This window comes from Suncus etruscus, chromosome 10, assembly GCF_024139225.1.
Source record: "Suncus etruscus isolate mSunEtr1 chromosome 10, mSunEtr1.pri.cur, whole genome shotgun sequence".
Taxonomy (NCBI): Eukaryota; Metazoa; Chordata; class Mammalia; order Eulipotyphla; family Soricidae; genus Suncus; species Suncus etruscus.
The window spans coordinates 28,062,026-28,085,425 of record NC_064857.1 but is presented as its reverse complement, the minus strand read 5'-3'; the positions used below and the strand labels follow the sequence as shown (position 1 = coordinate 28,085,425).

The 23,400-nt window shown below is 35.5% G+C and overlaps 1 protein-coding gene and 1 pseudogene across 1 annotated transcript in view; one reads left to right on the top strand and one right to left on the bottom strand.

The window, feature by feature from the left end:
* PREX2 (phosphatidylinositol-3,4,5-trisphosphate dependent Rac exchange factor 2) overlaps positions 1-23,400 on the top strand; it is a 304,551-nt gene that overhangs the window by 84,915 nt on the left and 196,236 nt on the right. The window contains exons 2-6 of the mRNA XM_049781797.1: positions 1,974-2,045; positions 3,544-3,666; positions 5,953-6,057; positions 16,390-16,491; positions 20,454-20,615. Of these exons, the coding sequence (XP_049637754.1) occupies positions 1,974-2,045; positions 3,544-3,666; positions 5,953-6,057; positions 16,390-16,491; positions 20,454-20,615 (564 nt within the window). The remainder of the gene's footprint in view (positions 1-1,973; positions 2,046-3,543; positions 3,667-5,952; positions 6,058-16,389; positions 16,492-20,453; positions 20,616-23,400) is intronic.
* Positions 7,963-8,068, bottom strand: LOC126021260 (uncharacterized; annotated as a pseudogene).

Below are 23,400 nucleotides of genomic sequence, written 5' to 3'. Positions count from 1 at the left end.
TTTTTTAAATAAAATATTCAGAGGATTTCTATAGCTTGTGTGTGCAGTGGGGAGTTGCTAGTCTGTATGGTCATACCCTGACTTGACAAGTCATTGACTAAGCCCCTGCAATAGACCTGGAAAGGAGTTTTCTTGCTCATTATGTAGCCAGGTTTGAGGACTAGAAGGAATTTTTCTTTCTTTTCTCTCTAAACTTTCTCCTTAAAGCCTATTCAAATTCCTCCTCCTATACCTTCTCTTTATCTTCCTTCTTTTCTTCTTTCATTTCTTCTTCCTTCTCTTCCTCTTCTTTTTCTATCTCTTCTTTCTCTTTCTCCTCCTCATCTTACAACACTTTCTACTCTTCTACCTCCACTTCTTCCTCATCACCCCTTCTTTGAGCAAATAGGATACTGGGGATCAAACTCAGGTGAGCCATGTGCAAGACAAGCACTGTACTATTATTTCTCTAGCCCAAATATTACTACTATTTTGTGTTGATAATTCAAAACTCAATGAGTGGCAAGAAGAGTTCAGATATTTACATACTAATAAACTTTTTCTACTACATGGAATGACTTAAGTGGCTTCCTCCCATTCTCCTGTGGTAGGAATATGAGCAGAAGATACATCTTTATTGAAGAGTTTCTTGTTCTCCGATGCAAATTTGCTCTCTTCCTCTCTCTTCTTCTCTTCCTCAATATCTCTCAGAATTTTAAAGGCTTCATTGTCTTTTGTTTGTTTGTTTGTTTGTTTTTTTATGGACTATACCCATCTTTTTAGAGCTTACTCCTGGCTCTGTGATCAAGGATCACTCCTGGAGGGCTAGAAATCTAGGTCAGGGGAAATGCAAAGCAAGTCCCTTACCCACAGTATTATATCACTGAACTCTCCTCTCACTCCTTAAATGTTAGAAATGCCATATTTCTTTGGGGGGGGGGGTTGGGCCACACTCGGTGATGCTCAGGGGTTACTCCTGGCTAAACACTCAGAAATCGCTCCTGGCTTGGGGGACCATATGAGATGCCTGGGGATTGAACTGTAGTCCTTCTTAGGCTAGTGCCAGCAAAGTAGACGCCTTACCACTTGTGCTACCGCTACGACCCCAGAAATGCCATATTTCTTTTTTTTTGTTTGTTTTTAGTTTTGGGGTCACACCCAGCAGTGCTCAGGGGCTACTCCTGGCTCTATGCTCAGAAATCACCCCCGGCAGGTTTGGGGGACCATATGGGATGTCTGGATTTGAACCACCATCCTTCTGCATACAAGGCAAATGCCCTACAGTTGTGCTATCTCTCCGGCCCCAGAAATGCCATATTTCTTATAGCAGAAATTTTGTGCCAAACTGTTGGTAATTAGAATTAATTCTGATTGTGTGCTCAGAGGTAGCTCTCAGTACTCTTCATGGGACTATATGGTGCTGGGGTCCAACTCTGGGCTCCTGTATTCAAAGCATGTACTCAGTGCTTTTAACAATTTGTCTGATGATTGAAAGTTTTTGGTAGACAAGTTCCTACGCACTTCATGAGACTGAGTTCAGTAAAAATCTCATTCTAAATATTTACCACAGAGCCTTGACATACTGGTGATTAAACTTGGTTCACATATATGGTCTTGTCCCCAAACTAATTTCTAGATAGGAGCAACAGTGCACAACAGCTATAAGCTTTTACAATAAAGCAATTATAGTCACAATTATTAGATATTTTTTAGTCTTTGTATCCTTGAAAAAAACTGAAATTCATTTTTTGGGGGGGTTTTGGCCACACCTGGTGATGCTCAGGGGTTACTCCTGGCTGTCTGCTCAGAAATAGCTCCTGGCAGGCACGGGGGACCATATGGGACACCGGGATTCGAACCAACCACCTTTGGTCCTGGATCAGCTGCTTGCAAGGCAAACGCCACTGTGCTATCTCTCCGGGCCCGAAAAAACTGAAATTCTAATCAGTGTTGTTATTTTAATTTTTTCATAATCTTTTCTTGTTTTCATGCAGGCATTTTTACATCGAATGAACCAGTGTGCAGCATCAAAAGTCGATAAAAATGTAACAGAAGAAACAGTGAAGGTGAGTAGGGAAATTGGCCCTTGACCCAAGCATAAGTTTCTCTTAGATACTATTTTATTTTGGAGATGTTACCACAGGACTCTCCAACTTATTTTCATTTCTAGTATAGAAGTGTGGGTTAGGGGCTGGAGAGATTATGTGTGGATAAGATTCTAGCCATGTATGTGCACAACCTGAGTTCAGTTCCTGGCATCCAATATGGTCTTCTGCATCATATTGAAATACTAGTGGATAAACTTAGTTCATGTATATGGTCCTGCCAGGAATGATTCATGAACCTGGAGGCAGGATTTAACCCTGAGCACCACCGGATGTGACCCCAAAAGCAAAAACAAAAAAAATATTGTGTGTTCATCAAATGTGTGGAGAAAAAAATGGGGGTTAAGAGTATGGTCTAGAAGACACATAAATTGTTTTGTCAAAGCCTGGGGAGTGTGTTTGAGAAGGGGAAGATAAATAAATAAATTCCAGATTGTGAATTTTATTATCTTTAGGAGATAGGGACTGAGGTATGTATACGATGATGATTTTTAGAGGTGGCTCAGGAAGACACCTAAGATCGTGGGCAAACACAATTTCCAATATATTTAATTACTCAAGAACAAACTATTTGAATAGCTCACTAATACCGGTCTAAGATTATCTGCAACTCATAAATAAATGTATGAACAATTCCTTAAATTGTTAAGAGTTTGGTGGGAGGACAAAGTGATGATAAATGAATATTAACTGCATTATGGCCATCTAAGTTCTCTATAGCATTATTAATATTCATGTCTAAATCTTAACTTGCTCTTGTGTTATATGGGATAAAAACTTTCAGGATTTTAAAGACTCTCTTTGAATCTCCCGATACACCAGATGTTAAATTAATTTAAAAATTCTCCTTTCATAGAATGTGTTTTTGTTTACAAGTAAATACACTTATCACTTAAATTGATTTGAAAAATATCCTGGCTCTCATGTTTGGAACTCCAGGCAAAAGAGGAGGTTCAGGACTGATGAAGGAGAGATTAATACCAATGCCAGATTCTCTCTTTAAGTTTTGCTATTCAAGTTGAATGCTTTCTCAAGACTGGCTCCTCTGCTAGCTATAAAATGCTCCTATAATTGTTCTAACTCTCACTTCTAGATATTTAATTTTCCAGCGAGGCAAAGACTTTTTATTCTAAGGTACCCTACTTGGAGAAAAGAAACTAAAAATGCTAATGACAAATCCGAAAGATGTTTGACCTGAAGCAGTTTTTAATGGCATTGCCATGCCTGGATTTGGCCACTTCTGCTTTTCCTGAGAGTTAGGAATATGTTCTTGCTACCCAGAGTGAGAAGTAACTTGGCTATTCAATTAGATATGATGCTCTGTTTGCTGGCTGGAAGGAAAAAGAACACTATACTTACACAGATTTCTATTCTTCTTTATTTTTAAAGATAAACCATGCCTCATTATTGCAATTACATGCACATTTATTTATTTGTTTATTTATTTATTTATTTACAGATGCTGTTCTCAAATATTGAAGATATCCTTGCAGTACATAAAGAATTTTTAAAAGTTGTGGAAGAATGTTTACATCCAGAACCTAATGCTCAACAAGAAGTGGGAACCTGCTTTCTTCACTTTGTAGGCTCAATTTCTGTTTATTTTGAAAGCTGCCTAGATGTTAAAGTTGAATTGTTGGCCTAGTACTATATGTGAGTTCAGTGTCAGAAGTAAAAATCCCACATTGAAAGTTTAGGGTTCTTTGAGGCCAATGAAATCTTCCACTTGGAGCCAGAATAGGGGCAAGTGCCTCACATCATCCATTTTATTCAGTGAAGAATAAACAGCCTTTTCTTTCTCCCAATGAGTTAGTTCTTCGCATCCTCTGTAGCTTTGAATTCTAATGAATATTCAGGCTGTTCATAATGAATGGATTTTTATGTTTTTCTCAAAATATAGAGCATTTCTCTTTTGAGATGGAAAATCCTAACTTATAATAGTGTGAGGACCCCTTTTATTGGAATGTTCCCTTGCTAACCGACTTGTGACAAGCTCAGGGCTAAACAAACCTGGTGCTGCTCTGCACACATATGCCTGTGTCTGAAATTTTCTCAAAGGTGATTTCTTAGCGGGTTATTTAGGCAGAGCAGAAACATTACATGTCAGACATAGCTGTTTCAAACAAAACTTTGTGTGATTATTTTCATTTCTATACATGTTGAATTTTTTTTTTAGGATTGATCTTTAAAGTAAAAGCCCATAGAGTGAAAATATTTTTCAAAACTAAAGGACATTCATACTGCAAATAAAAAGTAAAAAAACAAAAACAAAACTAAGGTTCAACTTCTAATACTTCACTGATGCTAACTTTCAGAATATCAAATTAAACTCATTTATCATTATGCTATGTAATTTTTAGTGTAGAATCTATGAGTTATTTGCTCCAAAGTGATAGATCAGCAGATAGGATATTTTCTTTGCAATGCATCCAACCTGGGTTCAATCCTTTGTATCCCATATGGTCCCCCTGAGCCTTCCAGGAATAATCTCTGAGTGCAGAGCCAGGAGTAACCCCTGAACACTACCCAGTGTGATCCAAAACCCAAATAAAAATATAAGTTATAGATTATAATTAATAAACATTTTGTTATCTTAATAGATTTTCTCTAAGTAGTTTCTACTTTTATTTTTTAAATCTAGCGAACAGACTTTGAGTGTGTTATTTTTATAATATGTAAATGTTTCATAAATTATGTTAAAAGGTGAAAGAAGCTCCTTAGATGTAGGAAGATAAGTCTGTTTGGTTTAATGAATATGACTGGAGGTCATGTGTGTTTATGTCTACTTACTGGACTGTTTTATTTCTGAAAAAAATTAGAATATTCTTCCAGCTGGAGTAGTAGCTCTCTCAGTCCAGCTCTGCACATGGGAATCTTGCCCACTGACATCCATTTCCTCTGTCACACATTATGAATCTGTCATTCATGATTTAACCAAACAATTTCTAGTTTATTTTATTCTGATTTATATTATTGCTTAAATTAAGTAATTTGATATATTTTCTATTGATTTTGAAACATAACTGTAAAATTCTAAATCTGGGGCCAGAGCGATAGTACAGCAGATAGGGAGTTTGTCTTGAACATGGCCAACCTGGATTCAATCTCAGCATATCCTATGGTTCCCTGAGTCCATTACTACAACAGGAGTAATTTCTAAGTATAGAGTCAGGAGAAATCCCTCAGCTCAACCATGTGAGGTCCAAAAACATAAACCAAAACCAAATTCTAAATTTATACTGGACATTTCTAAGTATATACTATAGTTATGATATTTGATAAATTATCTGTTTTCCTCTTAGCCTATTGCTTTAATAGATACTGATCATATCCACTTAGAGAAAACTCTTATAGATGGGAAGGAATTTATAGTTGATGAAATTCCTTTATTTTGAAATTAATACTTGTTTACGCTCAAAATTTTAAGTGTTTGTCAGATCTGTTAGGCCATATTATGTTAATTGCTATTAAAAAGGAATCAAGGACAATATATTTTTCTATTACTATGAGTTTTGACACATGCTTTTTCCTTTACCTAAAATTCGTTCTTTTTTTTTTTTTCCATATTTGAGGAATCATGGGCTGAAATCTTTGCATTTGGTTCAGACTACTTTGTAAATCTGTATCTAGATCTATTTAGGTGTAGGTATTCTGTCTTCCATCTTGTTTCCACCGTTTATTGTAGATATTAGTCATATTGGACTATAATTTATACCCATCTCTTTGTCTAGGCTATTTGTCATGAATTTTAGAAAATATAAACTCATATATAGGTTCATTCTAGCTCTTGGAGCATAATCATAGTTTGTTCCTGTTAAAATTTCACAATGGCTAATAAAATATAATTTGAATATATTTGAATTCACAGAAAGACAAGTTCCGTATATATGATGAATATTGTAGTAACCATGAGAAGGCACAAAAGTTACTTCTTGAACTTAATAAAATAAGAACAATCCGGACATTTCTTTTGGTAAGTCTATTTTTTTATTCTTGTCCTATATGTTCATTTCTTGTTTGTCTGTTTGCTTGCTTTGGCCACATCTGGAGGTGTTCAGGGGTTATTTCTGGCGCTGTGCTCAGTAATTACCCTGACAGGCTTGGGGGACTATATGGGATGCAGGGGATCAAATGCAGTTGGCCACATGCAAGGCAAACGCCCTAAAGGCTGTGCTATCACTTTGGCCTCTTATATGTTAATTTTGATAGGTCTAAGGAACACCAATGATAGCATCAAAGCAGTTTAAAAAACTACTTGAAGAAAACTTCATAACATACTGAGCTAGGAAGCTGGAGTCCATTGATAAATATAAGAAAAGAGAGTTGGGAGAAACTTGACTTCAGGGAAACACTGATAATGATCGCTTCCGTTGATTCTGGATTGTTTGTGTGAGACTCCCAGGGTCCTAGGGAGTGAACACTTCTATGCCAAAGTTCATTTTTACTTTGACGTCCTTCCCTCAGATCCCTAGGGCTTCCCTTTCTTCAGCTAAAAGAGCTATGTGGGGCAGGAAGGAAACAAATCAAGTGTAGGGTAGAAAGGGAATTCAAAGATTAACCTTTCCCTTACATACAGTCCTTATTCAGTTTCCATGAAAAGAGGTAAAATGCATATTTAATTCTTTTAGGAAATTGCAGATTAACATATATTTTGGTGATCATACTGTTCAACCGCAAGTGAGGATGCCATTGTAATTGTACTCTTTAGAGATGTTTAACAAACCTTTGAGATGACCAACATTCCCATGAAAAAGTTTTAGGACTTGTCCATTTTTCTCCAAATCTTTCACACTTATTTAATTCACCTTCTATGTCCACAGCTACCTTCAGGCAGTACTGATTTCCTTTTTGTTTCTATACATTTACTTATTTTCTGGAGATTTTAGACAATGATAGAATGTGATTTTTTTTCCCACTTTGGTATCTGATTTATTGAGAAAATATTTTAAGCTTCCATCTTTGTAGCATGTATCTATATTTTGATAATTTTAATTTTTTTTTTGGTTTTTGTTTTTGGGCCATACCTGGTGACACTCAGGGGTCACTCCTGGCTATGCTCTCAGAAATTGTTCCTGGCTTGGGGGACCATATAGGACTCTGGGAATTGAACTGAGGTTCATCCTGGGTCAACCACGTGCAAGGCAAATGCCCTAGCATTGTTCTATTGCTCCAGCCACTCTTCATTTTAATTTTTAAAAAAACTTCTTGTAATTGAGGTTCTGTGGCTTACAATGCTACTAATAATGATTTCTCAAGTGTCTACCATCGAGGCAGGCTAGGAGTGGGATGATGGAAGAGTAACTGGGTGGGATTAGTGGAGGGAAATGAACGGTGATGTGATGGGTGTTAACATTGTATTGAAACTCATTTTCAACAACTTTTTAACTCTATTTCACAGTGATTTAATTAAAAAATATTTCTCATGCTATCATTCCAAAACCACACCCATAACCATTATGTTTTAATTTTATAATGGAGAGGGCCTTCCAAGCAATGTTTGGGGACATTCCTGCAATCTTTGGCTGGATAGTTGAGCTGGATAATTCAGAGTGAGGGCCCAAGAATATAATATTTCTTAGATCCAGCAGTGATAGGGATTACATAGGCCACCAAAGAAGTGCTTAGATTTCCAGGGCTGTATCAGCACATGTACTTTAACCTTTATGCCTTCTATTTCTTTTTTTTTTTTTGGCTCTTCAACTTATTTTACTGCTATTCCATTGTGTTAATATACCATATTTTGTATATTTATAGTTACATAATATATTTAATTTTTCAATTAATAAAATATTAGGTCAGGTCAATGAGTAATTGTGATAATGATATGAAAATATTTTAAGCTACTACAAATGAGAGGTTGTCATTTATTTGTTGTTTTTTTTGTCCCTCAATTCACAATACAGACCAGGAATAGGGCCTGGGTTGAGGTGTATATGGGGTGCATTTACCGTACATGCATATACATACATACATACATACATATATATATATAAAATCCTTCACCAGTGCAACATTCCCATGACCAATATCCCAAGTATCCTTCCTCCCCACTTCATACAGGCCTGCACTCTAGATATGCTTTCTACTTCCTTCTCTCAGTCACATTTTGTTATGATAGTTCTCAGTGTAATTATTTCTGTGACAGCACTAAACGATCCCTGTGGTGAGCTTCATGTCAGGAGCTGGACCCTCCAGTCCCCCTCTACTTTGTCTCTGAGAATCATTATACAAATGTTTTTCATTTTTCTTAAAACCCATAGATGAGTGAGACCATTCTGTGTTTATTTCCTCCCTCTGACTTATTTCACTTAGCATAATAGATTGCATATACATCCATGTATAGGAAAATTTCATGACTTCATCTCTTCTGATGGCTGCATAATATTCCATTGTGTATGTGTACCATATGTGTATATGTAGCGATTAGGCAAGAAAAAGATATCAAGGGAATACAAATAGGAAAGAAAGAAGTCAAGCTCTCACTGTTCGCAGATGACATGGAACTATACTTAGAAAACCCTAAAGATTTTATCAAAAAACTTTTAGAAACAATAGATGCATATAGCAACGTAGCAGGCTATAAAATTAACACATAGAAATCAATGGCTTTTTATACACCAATAATGATAGGGAGGAAATGGATATTAAGAAAACAGCCCCATTCACATTAGTTTCACATAAACTTAAATACCTTGGAGTCTACTTGACTAAAAATGTGAAGGACCTATACAAAGAAAAGTATAAAACCCTGCTACAAGAAATAAGAGAAGACACATGGAAATGGAAATCCATACCCTGCTCTTGGATTGGCAGGATTAATATCATTAAAATGAGAATACTCCCCAAAGCTTTGTACAGTTTTAATGCGATCCCTCTAAAGATACCCATGATATTTTTCAAAGAAGTGGATCAAACACTTCTGAAATTCATTTGGAACAATAAACACCCATGAATAGCTAAAGCAATACTTGGGAAAAGGAATATGAGAGGTATTACTTACGCCAACTTTAAACTGTTTTACAAAGCAATAGTTATCAAAACAGCATGGTATTGGAACAAAGACAGACCCTCAGATCAGTGGAACAGGCTTGAGTACTTAGAGAATGTTCCCCAGATATGCCGTCACCTAATTTTTGATAAAGGTGCAAGAAATCCTAAATGGAACAGGGAAGGCCTATTCAATAAGTGGTGTTGGCACAACTGGCTAGCCACTTGTAAAAAAGAGAACTAAGACCTCCAGTTAATAACATGTACAAAGGTAAAATCCAAATGATTAAAGACCTAGATATCAGACCTGAAACCATAAAGTATATAGAACAACATGTAGGTGAAACACTCCATGACATTGAGACTAAAGGTATCTTTAATGAGGAAATAGTACTCTCCAAAAAAGTGAAAGCAGAAATAAATAGATGGGACTATATTAAGGTGAGAAACTTCTGCACCTCAAAGGAAATAGTGCCCAGAATACAAGAGCCACCTACTGAATGGGAGAAACTATTCACCTCATACCCATCAGATAAGGGGTTAATATCCAAAATATACAAGGCACTGAAAGAACTTTACAAGAAAAAAAAATCTAACCCCATCAAAAAATGGGGAGAAGAAATTAACACTTTGACAAAAAAGAAATACAAATGGCTAAAAGGCACATGAAAAATGCTCCACATCACTAATCATTAGGGAGATGCAAATCAAAACAACTATGAGGTACCACTTCACACCACAGAGATTGACACACATCAGAAAGAATGAGAACAAGCAGTGCTGGCGGGGATGTGGAGAGAAAGGAACTCTTATTCACTGCAGGTGGGAATGCCGTCTAGTCCAACCTTTGTGAAAAGCAATATGGAGATTTCTCCAAAAGTTGGAAGTTGACCTCCCATACGATCCAGCTATACCACTCCTAGGGATATATCCTAGGAACACAAAAATACAATACAAAAATCCCTTTCTCATACCTATATTCATTGCAGCATTGTTTACTATAGCAAGACTCTGGAAACAGCCTAGATACCCCTCAATAGATGAATGGTTAAAGAAACAAAGGCTTTCAGTTTTTCTCCATCGAGGATAATATTTGCCATTGGCTTGTGATAGATGGCCTTGACTAGATTGAGAAAGGTTCCATTCATTCCCATCTTGCTGAGAGGTTTTATCAAGAATGGGTGTTGGACCTTATCGAATGCTTTTCTGCGTCTATTGATATGATCATGTGATTTTTATTTTTCTTCTTTTTTATATTGTGTATTATGTTGATGGATTTACGAATGTTAAACCATCCTTGCATTCCTGGGATGAAACCTACTTGATCATTGTGAATGATCTTCTTTATAAGGCATTGAATTCTATTTGACAGAATTTTATTGAGGATCTTTGCATCTGTATTCATCAAGGATATTGATCTGTAATTTTTCTTTTTTTGGCTGTTTGCTTTTTTTTGTGCTATACCTGTGGTGCTCAGGGGTTACTCCTGGCTCTGTGATAAGAAGTCGTACTTGGCAGGCCCTCTGTACTAAATGGGATGCTGAGGACCGAACCTAGGTGTCTGCCTTGTTATTACTCTAGCCCCTGAGAGGTTATTTCAAAGAATAATCTTTATTAGTTTAGAAAAGTCAAGGGATGTCTAGTTCTGAATGTTAAAAATAATGCTATGAACTTGTATGTACACCTTTCTGTTTGGGCATACATTTTCATTCTTTAGGGGAGATAACAGTTTCCTTTTTAGGTCAATTATCAGAAGAAATTGATTGAAAAAAAGTACAGAAGTTATGATTCTGTTCTTGAATGCAGCTGATTTAGTTTTGATCCATGATTCCCCAGGTGGTTCCCTATGTCTTATGAAGATGATTTCTGAGTTCTAAAAAATAAGGCCTTGTCATTGCTTGGTTTGAGCCCAAACCAATACAATTTAGAGTAGAATTATTGAGTGTATGGAAAATTTATGCTTAAATTTTGGAAAACTGGCAATACTCCTAAGCCATATCCTGTCAGTAATATATAAAGATTGCAGTTTCTTTTTTTTATTTTTTGTTTTTTGTTTTTGGGCCACACCCGGTGACTCTCAGGGGTTACTCCTGGCTATGCGCTCAGAAATTGCTCCTGGCTTGGGGGGACAATATGGGACTCCCGGAGATCGAACCGCGATCTGTCCTATGCTAGCGCTTGCAAGGCAGACACTTTACCTCTAGCGACACCACTCCGGCCCCAAGATTGCAGTTTCTTTATATCTTTGCTAGGAGGTGTGTGGTTCTAATTAAGGATTTATCTATCTATCTATCTATCTATCTATCTATCTATCTATCTATCTATCTATCTATCTATCTATCTATCTATCTATCATCTATCTATCATCTATTGATCTATCTATATTTTGCCATATCTAGTGGTGCTCAGGGGTTACTTCTGGCTCTGCACTAAGGAACTCCTGGATGGCTTGGAGGACCATATGGGATGCTGGGGATGGAACCTAGGTCAGCAGTTTGCAAGGCAAATGTCCTTCACTCCAGCCCCTTATTTCAGGATTTTTATTGTGTGTGTGTATATTTCCCTAATCATCAATGATATAGGCATGCTTTCATGTGTTTACTAGATATTTATGTATCTTCTTTGATAAAATGTTTATTTTTATATTTATTTTGGAACATTTATATAATGAGTATATACTACTTATAAATATTCTTAGTTCTGGATAAAAGTCCTATTTCAGACATATAATTTGCAAGTTATTCCTCCCAGTAAGTTTTTCTGATCATGTGAAAGTATTCTCTCTTATAAATCAAAATTTTTAAATATGATTGATGTCAGCTTACTAATTTTTTGCCATGATTGCATTATCTTTTGTAAGTCTATAGTCAGAGCTTATACTTATTTTGCTGTTTATTTCACATATTTTATTCCTAATGATACTGTTGTGATTGGAATTGTCTAAATCTTATTTTTGGACATTGCTAGTTATATAGAAAGTTTATTTACTTGGATGTTAATCTTGACTGTTATAATTTATATTCTGTATCCATTATAGTAGACAGTCAGTAGTATCTTTAGGACTTTTGCGTGTTGTATTATATCATCTGGGAATAAAGACAATTTTATTTCTAATTACTTTTTTTAAAGACCATGTATCACATATTTGACATAGTTGATCATAATACACTTGCTTCCAGGTAAGTGGGAGCAAAATTATTTAAAAAAAAAGAAGAAAAGGAAAAAAATTTGAAAATTATTATATCTTGCAATGAGGTTATTAAGTCATTGCCAGAAGATTTAGTAAACTCTTGTTGCTAGAAGATCATTCTGTTACTTCTTTTTTTTTGAACAATAGGTAGCTTCAGGTACACAATTGGCATCTAAATTGGTCTGTTCTACAGAGACTGCAATGTTAAAAAAAAAATTGAAATTGTCATCCAACCCAGGAATTCCAAACACTATTTCTGATACTGCTGCTTTTGTGGTGTTGTTTAGACTGCCAGGTCTCCCAGGAGTTCGAAAAGCCATGTGACGGGAGGAGGGCAGGGTGCCTACACTCACACCAAAAATATCCTGATGATGTCAGCCCAAATGCTGGCATATGTGGAGTTTTAGTCAGATTTGTGTCTACAGAAATTCTTAAAAGTGTGATGAAGCAGGGCCATTGGCAAAGCAGTGATTGTGGGTGATCATCAGGCTTGACTTAAGCAGGGACTTGGCCTGTCCTCTCTTCCTGAGATTGACAGCTTTCAATTGCATGGCCAGTGTACCTAGGAATTTTTATGGTTTGGTATACATCTCTTTCAAGGAAAAGTGAGTTTATAGAGCTGGCCAGGTTCAGACATGGTGACTGCATTTGTCCAATTTCACTTCTTTTTTGTTTTGTGCAAATTACAGCTTTCAATACTGTATTGAGTACAAGTGGTAAGAATAGATATTTCTGTTCTGTTTCTCTGCTTATGAGAAATAAATATTTCATTGTTAGTGTGCTGACAAGTTTTCATGGGTAGATGTCCTTTATTAGGTTAAATAAATCCCATTCTTTCTAATAATGTGTAAAGTTTTTAATTTCATTTTTTCTACTGCTTTAGTTGCATTCAATAAACTTTGACATGTGGTTTCATTTTCATTCCATTTTTAAAACTATGTGTTTTGTTGATGTTTATAAAGTATTATAAATTTATATTGCTTTTCTTAACAGTGTTATGATTTTTTTCCCTTTGATGTTTTGTCAGTTAGTGATAGAGAGAGTGAACTTCTCTGGTAGAACTGCTAAATTCTTTAATCCCGTGATTTTTTTAAATCTCTTTACAACTGTAGGCAGTTCCAATATATAGTTGATGATTGAAAACCACCGCTCTATATCAGTTCTCTCAGCTTTTCTTATATGTATTTTCGAATTATGTTCTTACATGAGTTTGCACTAATCATTATATTTAATTTATTGATAACTGAACATGTAGAATACTATTTCAGTAACTGCAAATTGTAATATTTTGCCTCTAGTTTTATTACTGCTATTTTTTTTTTTTTTTGGTTTTTCGGGCCACACCTGTTTGATGCTCAGGGGTTACTCCTGGCTAAGTGCTCAGAAATTGCCCTGGCTTGGGGGGACCATATGGGATGCCGGGGGATCGAACTGCTGTCCTTCCTTGGCTAGCGCTTGCAAAGCAGACACCTTACCTCTAGCGTCACCTTGGCAGCCCCAATTACTATTTTTTAGAAATTTACTTTCACTAACTTTTCTAGAATTAGTCTGAAAACATGCGCTTTTTGTATGTGCAGTTGTAAATGTTTTGTTTTTTGTTTTGTTGTTTGGTCACACCTCATGGCGCTCAGGGTTTACTCCTGGCTCTGTGCTCAGAAATTGCTCCTGGCAGGCTCAGGGGACCATATAGGATGCCGGGAATTGAACCTGGGTCCTTCTTGAGTCAGCCGTTTGCATGCTAGGCAAACACCCTACCACTGTACTATCGCTCTGGCCTCTGTAGATATGTTTTTAAATTAATTTTATCTTTGTTTTTAGATGGCACTCTTGTGTCTATTTGACTTTGTGATTAAATTGTTATGTGATCAAATGTAATTATTCATTTTATCTATGAATTTGTGTTTGAGTGTGTGTGGGTACAAAGTCAAAGTGTAAACAGTTTTCAAGTCAGATTTGAGTGTTTATTTTTTTAATATGGTCTTCTCAATTCTTTATCTTATCTACAAATCTATCTCTTGCTCCAAGCTATACTACAGGATTACAGAGTTATGAGTTTTTATTTTTCACATGTTGTGCAGGTTTTTAGTCAACACTTCTGGATGTGGGATTTTTGTACTCAGTGACTCCATCTCTCAATAGGGTTTTAGGACAATTTTATAGTGATGGAACCACTATGGAGTGAGATCAGTCAGAATAAATTGGGAAGAATAGAACTGAGAGGGAGAGGAAGGATAGGAATAATATCCAGGTAAGAATATCAGAGATTCTTAGTGTTTTTTTAATCTGAAATTCAACAAAAGTCATTAAAAAATACCTCAATCTGTAATTTCATTTCAGTCAAATTTCAAAGTTTTAGGTTAAGAAGAAAAAGTTAAACTATTTTGCTGCAGTTTGTAGGTTGGCTAATAGGAATTATCTCTGTAAATGCAGAAACTCTTACACTACTACAATTTTAAGACATAGTTTTAAAGTATCAGAACTTTATTAATTAGTTTCTCAACTATGATTCTTTTTGATGGCCATTCACTCAGCCCAGAACTGTCTCCCTGGCTCTTTGGTGATTTTATAGTATAATCTGGCTGTGAACTTGGCTTTTTTATTTTTTATTTTTTGAACAACAGATGGCTATGTTTAGAGCTGTTCTTACCAATCAATTCTGATCTTGAGCACGAGGTTCAGAACACTGGATAAGGTACAGAAATTGACTCTGTGTTTGCAGTGTGGAGAAAATAGCATCATACCTGCTATATTTTCATAATATTACATAATAATACAGGGTATCAGACTTCAAAGTTTGTCTTCTCTTTCTGCATTTTGAATTTACCTTCTAATGTGAACTTGATGTCATAGTTTTAATTTTGTTCACTTAGGCACACAAATTAGAGCTTTGCTCAAGAAGATGGAGGGTTGTTTGTCGACAGTCACTCTTCCTTTTGCCTACTCTTTTGCCCACTCCAGTGGGTGGCCTATTCTCAATAAATATGGCATAATTATTTTATAAATGGTGATAAGAAAGGTAATGAATTACCACTTTGATATTCAAGATGCCCTTCTTTCATTAGGTTTGTTTTTTGTTTGTTTTTGGGTCACACCCAGTAATGCATGGGGTTACTCCTAACCCTGCACTCAGAAATTGCTTCTGTCAGGTTTAGGGGACCATATGGGATGCCGGGTATCAAACCCTAGTTCATCCCAGGTCAGCCACAAGCAAGGCAAACATCCTACCACTGTGCTATCACTCATGCGCTCCATTAGATTTTTATCTATGTGCCTTTTAAGTGCTACTTCGGTAAGCACTACAAGAAAGGTTGTTTGTGTGTGTGTGTGTGTGTGTGTGTTAAACCAGGGTTGGCTGCATGTAAGATGTGTACCTTAATACCTGTATTATCTCATTGGTACTGCTAGTTTCATAGTGTGTGCATATATCCTTGTTTAAACCACAAAACACAGATGGCTTTATCATCAGAATTAGTTTTCTTTTAGTCATCAAATTTTAGTAAATGAATGCTGCTGATTTTGAAATTTCTTTATTCCTTTTTCCTTTGTGAAAATCATATCTCACTTGCTTCCTTGACATTGGCTGACCAGTGTCCTTGATGAAAATGATTATTTTACAGAGAGGAAAACTAAAATTCTGAAGTTAGCCTGAAATGTGTTTATATATATACACACACACACACACACACACACATATCTATAATACATATATCTCACTAGTCTGTGAAGTGTATAAGTTAGAATTTAACTGTCTCAGTGTTATAATCTTCTATAGTACAACATTGCCTCTATTTGTATGTAGAATCTATATATGTATATCTGCCCATTTATCATTATCATCTATGTATTTATTATTCATTCACCCATCCACTCTTCTATCCTTATCACTGTGCCTATAATTTTTTATAGAGAGATCATGTGAATTAATTTTCAAGACATTGATTCAAAAATTTTTTGATTTCTTTAACTTATTTAAAAATCAAGCGATTTTCCTTTCACTTAAATGTATTTGTGACTGCTTTTCTCAAGGAGACATGCTTTTACAAGTTTTTAGCATGATTTTTATGATAATAGAAATTTTATATCATCATATTTAAAAAAATTAATAACTACGTCTTTTATCCACCCCAGAACTGCATGCTACTTGGAGGACGGAAGAACACAGATGTTCCACTGGAAGGTTATTTAGTAACTCCAATACAGAGGATATGCAAGTACCCTCTTCTTTTGAAGGTATACTCTGTGTTTAATCTTATTATAGCATTTTCCTTGTGCCTACAGATGTTGTCAATATTTAATTTCTTTTCTTTTTGAGGGGGAGGGGGCACACCTGGTGGTGCGCAGAGGTTACTCCTGGCTTTGCACTCAGAAATCACTCCTGGCAGGCTTGAAGGACCATATGGGATGCCATGAACCAAATCTAGGTCTGTTCTGGGTCAGGCAAAAGTCCTACCACTGTTCTATTTCTCTGGCCCCTAATTTATTTTCTTTTAAATGGTGCGCTGTTCTAAAGAACAGTTAGTTACATCATGGTTACTGAAAAAAACATGGCTTTTTGCACAGTTTTATATATATTGTAGAAAAAAGTCCTTTGGGAAAAGAGATATTTAGTAATATCTCTTTGTAGAAATATGTCTTTGTAGAAAATATGCCTGCTTTAATTTCATTTAGAGTAACATTTAAATTAAATCCCATTAGTACATTTTACAAGTATATGTAGTACATTATTTATAGGGTTCTATGGCTTTTTGCCTTTTTTGTTTGTTTTTGCTAATGCTTCTGACAGCATAATACTAATAAAATTAAGGCCAGAGATCAATAGTTTTAGAGAATGGGTTTAAAACCATTATCACAAAGGATTGTTGTGAATCACATAGGACAATAATCAATAGCTGATGCAATGACTGTGTTATATAAACACTGTCTCTGGTAAAAAAAACTTGTTTCTTTAGTGGCTATAAGTTCATTACATCATTATAGTGGCCAAAATTCTAATTATGGAAAACATATTTTTTGCTAACTGCTACTTTAACTGCAAGGCTTTATGAGTTGATTAGAATAATTATAGAAACTGGTTTTAAAACTATAATCATCAGTTCTGGAGCAGTGGTTAAACATGAGTTCTGAAATCAAAATCTGAGTATTATTGCCATCCTTTTGTGAGTCACATAATATTACTACTTAAACTCATACTTTCATTTACAAAAACGAAATTATTATAATGATGAAATTATAACATATACCTATAAAACTTACACATGCATGTGTATATAAACATAAAATATGACATGCTAATTGTACAAATAACTTTGGATAGTATATTTTAGGGAACATTAGTTATTTTATTTATATGTATTTCATGGTCTTGTATTTATTGTATTAATTACTACTTGATCTTGACTTTAAAAATGCATTGAAATACTATGGACATATTAACTGGTATTGTTTCGAATTTATTTTTGAAAAACTACATTGTGGAATAAAAATTACAACTAATTTGCATATTTTGGGTCAATTTCTGCTTTAAATTACTCAGTAAAATGCAAGTTAAAGTTGCTTGATAAGCCATAAAAATGACAAGGAGAGAAGCTAATATTGGTATGTAGTTCTGTAGTACATAAGATATTGTACAGATGTGACTTCTCCCTTTCTGGGAGCCTTCTTGGACTCTGAAATAGTGACTCTGATTTGCTCATGTAACTATCTCTGCAGCTATCTTGGTTATGATATTTTGGAGGGGAGGTGATTTGGCCAGATTCAGTCATGTTCAGAATTAATTCCTGGCTCTGTGTTCAGGGTTTCACTCATTTTGGAGCTGGGGACTACAGGTGATATCAAAGATTGAGCCTGAGATTGACTGCATGCCAGCCTTAACCTGTATACTTTCTATCTCTGGTTTTGGTTCCTAATTTGAAATACCAGGAATTTGTTTGTTTTATGAGTCAGAGAGATAATATTAAGAACCATGGCACTTGATCAAAATCCATCATTTCTGACTTGTGTTAATCTCATGTATTTGAGCTGATCTTGCAGAAGAGAAAATTATGGATATATTCTAGCTTAGGAATAATTTATAGATGGTTATTTTTCATAATTAACAAAAATTTATAGCAGGATTTAACCAAAAGATATTATATCTAGTACCTTCTTCTTATTTTGATAAGAAAAATGAGACTGGAGAGATAGTACCATGCTAAGACACTTGTATTGTAGGTAGCTGACCTGAGTTCTATCCCTGACTCCCTTTATGATTCTCTGAGCTCCTTTAGGAGTGTTCCTTGAGTACAGAGGCAGGAATAAGCCTTGAGCACTACCTTGTGTTGTTCAAGATGACCTAAATTCATATTTCAGTTTATCTAGCAGTTTTTGGGCAAAGTTCAAAGGGCTTCTTTATATGACATGCAGGCTGTCTTGTCACATAATTTACAAATACTTCTGGAACTTACTCAGTTCTTTTATGAATTTGTGATCCAGCATAGCTTGAAACCTTGTCTTGAGAATGTTGTGATACATATATTCTTTTGCTTACTAGCTATGCTGGCAAGAGTGCGAACATATTGAATGCAGGTTCAATGTTTATGGCAGAATTTTCAACAGACAGAACTTAAGACAACCTCGCTGTGTATTAAGAATTGAGTTAGTAATTATTTTGGGGGATGGGAACACTCAGAGGTTCTCAGAGGTTATTCTTGACTTTGTACTCATGCATTGGGTGCTTGGGGAACAATATAGGATACTGAGAATCAAACCCTGGTCAACCATGTGCAAGGAAGGCAAGCACCCTACCTGCTGTACTCTCTCTCCAGCCTGAGACAATTCTTTTAAGACTTGTCTTAGGATTTTTATAATTGTGTTGGTTATATGATGATGGCAACTGTAGTATGGAAACAAATGACTAATTAGAAGCACTGTGGTCACAACTGTCTAGACAGGGTGAAAGTGTTTAATTTTATGCTCTAAAGAACTAACAAGACCTTTTAATATGTTACAAAAAATTAAAGATTGCTTTAGGCCTGATTGTCTGAATTGAAAAAAAATGAAATAAATAGAACCCCCCCAAAGTCTTTTTTTTTTTTTGGTTTTTGGGCCACACCCTGTGACGCTCAGGGGTTACTCCTGGCTATGCGCTCAGAAGTTGCTCCTGGCTTCTTGGGGGACCATATGGGACGCCGGGGGATCGAACCGCGGTCCGTCCTAGGCTAGCGCAGGCAAGGCAGGCACCTTACCTCCAGCACCACCGCCCGGCCCCCCCCAAAGTCTTTTCACAATGAAATTTTCTGGGTCTATATGGTAGTTCATTAATCATGGGATAAATTTGAGTTCTTGGCAGTAACCAGAAGTTGGTTTTTTAATGATAAATATTCTGAAATTTATAAATTATGTTTCCTAATATAGAAGACATTTTAAAATTATACTCTAATATTTTATAGTTTTCCAAAGAGTATTATAAAATGAAGCTTTAAATTATTTTTGAATTTATAGAAATATTTACTTTAAGATTTGTTATGGAGCTAGAGAGATTGCATGGAGGAAGGGCATTTGCCTTGCATGCAGAAGGACAGTGGTTTGAATCCCAGCATCCCATATGGTCCCCAGAGTCTGCCAGGAGTGATTTCTGATCATAGAGCCAGGAGTAACCCCTGAGCACTGCCGGGTGTGACCCCAAAACAACAAAAAATTTGTTATTCTGTTAAAGACTAGAAAAATAAAGTTAGAATATAGATAAATTTATGATGAGCAAAAGTTGGATTTTAAAACCTTAGGTGCTACAGACAGGAAAATTGACAATTTAAAGAAAGAAATCTAGTTCATTATTTTTTAATGAGAATGAGAGGTATTTTAATGGAAATGCTTTGCGTGCAGAATCTCTGGGTTTGATACCTAGCACCATATGAATTCTCCAAACATAGAACCAGAAATAGCTCTCAGCACTGCTGGGTGTGGTTCCCAAACCAAAACAAACCCCAAACACAAAAAAATTCCAAAATTAAAAAATTAAAGTGACTACAAAATGTGGATGGGGTAACACTGGTTGATTCAACCTTTGTTTTTCTTTTAATCCTGGTGGAGTTTGTTATATCACTTCTGAGAGTGGCTCTCACAATCTTTGCAGTTTTCATTTCCTGTTCTGTCTGAACCTGCTGTACCAGAAATCTGAAGATCAAAGGGTGATTTGTTTTTTTGTGTATAAACAGGAGTTGCTGAAGCGGACTCCAAGGAAACACAGTGACTATGCAGCAGTGATGGAAGCCCTCCAAGCCATGAAAGCAGTCTGTTCCAACATCAATGAGGCCAAGAGACAGATGGAGAAGTTGGAAGTTTTAGAGGAATGGCAATCTCACATTGAAGGCTGGGAGGTACATTTCCCGCATTCAACAATTGAGCTTGAAACAGTTTTGGGATGCCTTATGCCAAGTGTAGAAGTATTGATATTGGGGTAGATCTATAATCGGCCACACTTTCCTAGATAATGATGTGACATATAACTATTTCTAAGAACTTTCATCATTATTTCAAATATCTTCATTGAGTAGGGAGAATACTTAAAGGGTTTTGTGTACATGCTTGGGAGGTCTGAATTGGATTCCAGATCCCGTACTCTGAATTCTGTCAGGAATTCACCTTAGATCACTATACTGGAACTAGCCTTTGAGCACTGCACAGTATATCCCAAAACAAATCAAGCAAAATATTTTCTAAGTGGCATTTAATAGGCTTAACTTAATCCCCATAGATTTGTAAGAGAGTCAGTTGATATTGGGTAGGTACAAGCTTTGATAGTTCAACATTGGTGCATCCTGATGAACATTTAACCTGGTTTTGTTCTCTAAGTACAGAGTCAGTTTCATTGTTTAGTAAAGAAGGGCTCAGTATGAACTGTGATGGTTTCATTTTTATTTTCTCTCTATTATGTGCTAGGTGATAGTTTTATTTTGGTCTACTTAGTCTCTCCTCATTTGAGTTTTCTTCCTTTCTTAGAGGAGAGAGCATCTTTTTGATTGAAGGTCTGTTAAAGATGAAAATTTTTAGCTTTATGATTCATTAAAAGTTCTTTTAAGTGACAATAGACAAACAATAAGTGATTCTCAAAATCTTTAATGTCAATGTAGTCAAGGTATAACTGAATCCCAGTTATTTCTGTGAACTTGGAATCCTATATTACATTAGCAATTTACAAATAATAAATTAGGGTTCTCTCTTTAAGTTGCTTTAATTTGATCATGGGATTTTGACTGAGAAATGTTTTATTTTTTGTTCTAAGTAAGTAATTAAGAAAATTTTAAAATGTTTTAAACCAAATATTGTATCACTGAAACCCAAGTGAATTGCTTTGATCTTTAGGGCTGTATAATTGACTAATATATTTATACTTAATGTGTTCATTTCCATTTCAGTCTAAAATTATAGCTACTCAGCTTTTCAAAGAAACTAAAAACATTGACCTCAGGAAATTTTTTTTATTTAACTAGTTTTCTCCATCAATTCCTTAAAATGCTAAATGGGGTCTGACTTAGCTTCTTCCTCTTCTGTATTCTTCCATTTCCAGTGTTCAGGGTAACCTCCCATTTCAGCATGAATGCTACTTATTTCAATCAGTTAAAATGGATGTGTATTTTACAGTTGATTCATGATGATAATTCTTTTCCCAGGGAATAGTTGTCCTGCTGGGATAATGAACTGAAGTTCGCTTTTTGCCTTTTTGTTGTCACTCAGACAGTGGAACAAAACTGAGCTTGCTTTAAATTGCAGGACTTGTCAGTATCATCTGCCAGGACTTTTACCAAAACAAGAACTTTATAGATTCTTTTCAACACTCTACGGAAATGGAATCTGCCCTTGATTTTTGCTTCCTCCTTGTATTGTACCACAATTTTATTCTACTGAAGAAATAGTAGCTTTGCCTTTTCTTGGAGAAAATTCTGTATTCAAAATAATAATGCACAAGGGCCATATTGATCAGCAGTTGCCCATAATCCTCATAGGTGGTTGCAAAACTGAATATAGGAAAAGTTTGGTAACAGTCAAAAATTTCTGTGTGTAATGGCAAAAGTGTAATTCAAAATCAAATGCATAGTAAAGTAAAGGAGTTTCTGTCTGTACTTGCTTGTTTACATTGCTCCTATGCAAAGGAAAAGACTTAACTACTGCAAGATTGAATAGATTCACACTACTTAGAGTGAAAGAGAGAAATGCAGCATTGAGATGGGAGGAAATTGGCTGGAGGAAGTTGGATATGACCAGTTTTGGCACAGCAGAGTAGAAACACAAATAGAAACATTAGAGCAGGATTTAAAAGGGATTGTGTAAGATTCAACCTTATAGTGATTTGGAGAATTTGGAAGTCTTTGAGGGAATGAAGCTTGGGATCTGGCCCCAACTTGGTTCATAATATCATAAGAACTTCATCAACCAACTGCATGAAAAAGGAGGAAAAAGTTATGATAGTACTCAGCCTGGCCCTTGCTTCAAGGTTTAGGAAGATCCAAGAGTTTGATTGGATTCAAAATGTATAACAACAGAGGGACCAATCCGAGTTAACATTGGATAATTTCAAGCCCTGGCTGAGAATAGGTCTGGCTAAAGAAACTCTTTGAATTGTTAACAGGATTTAAACAAAAATTATTGCTAAGACTGCTAAAAGTTTGTGTCTGTTCAGAGCAACTGTCAGGAAGTTAGGGAAAGGCCAAGGACAGGTATCAGATAGCCTGACAGTTATAGGATGTAGAGTTGCTTAAAGAGGTTTGAGGTTAGGAATTTTGAACTAATGATGAGAAATAGTTTCTTGCCTCACTCCTTCCTTGAGCTATTGAAGACCTTTTCAGACCATCTTAAGGATGATACTCTTGTTTCAGTTATTAAAATTCTCACAAATGGATTGGAATCTCATATACTGTGAATTTGCATAGAGATGGATTCTTATCTTAATAAAATATGTTAATTATTCAGGGTATTTATTTCCCATTAATTAAATGAAGATTGTTTTTAATAATAAAATGTCTCTGGTAACATATTTATCTTATTACATTTTGCTTCATAATTATCTTTGTGTACATATAAGCAATCAAACAATTGAAATTTATTATTCCTAAATTCTCTGGTGTAGGGAAAAAGAAAATAAACTTTTCAAGCAGATCTGATTTG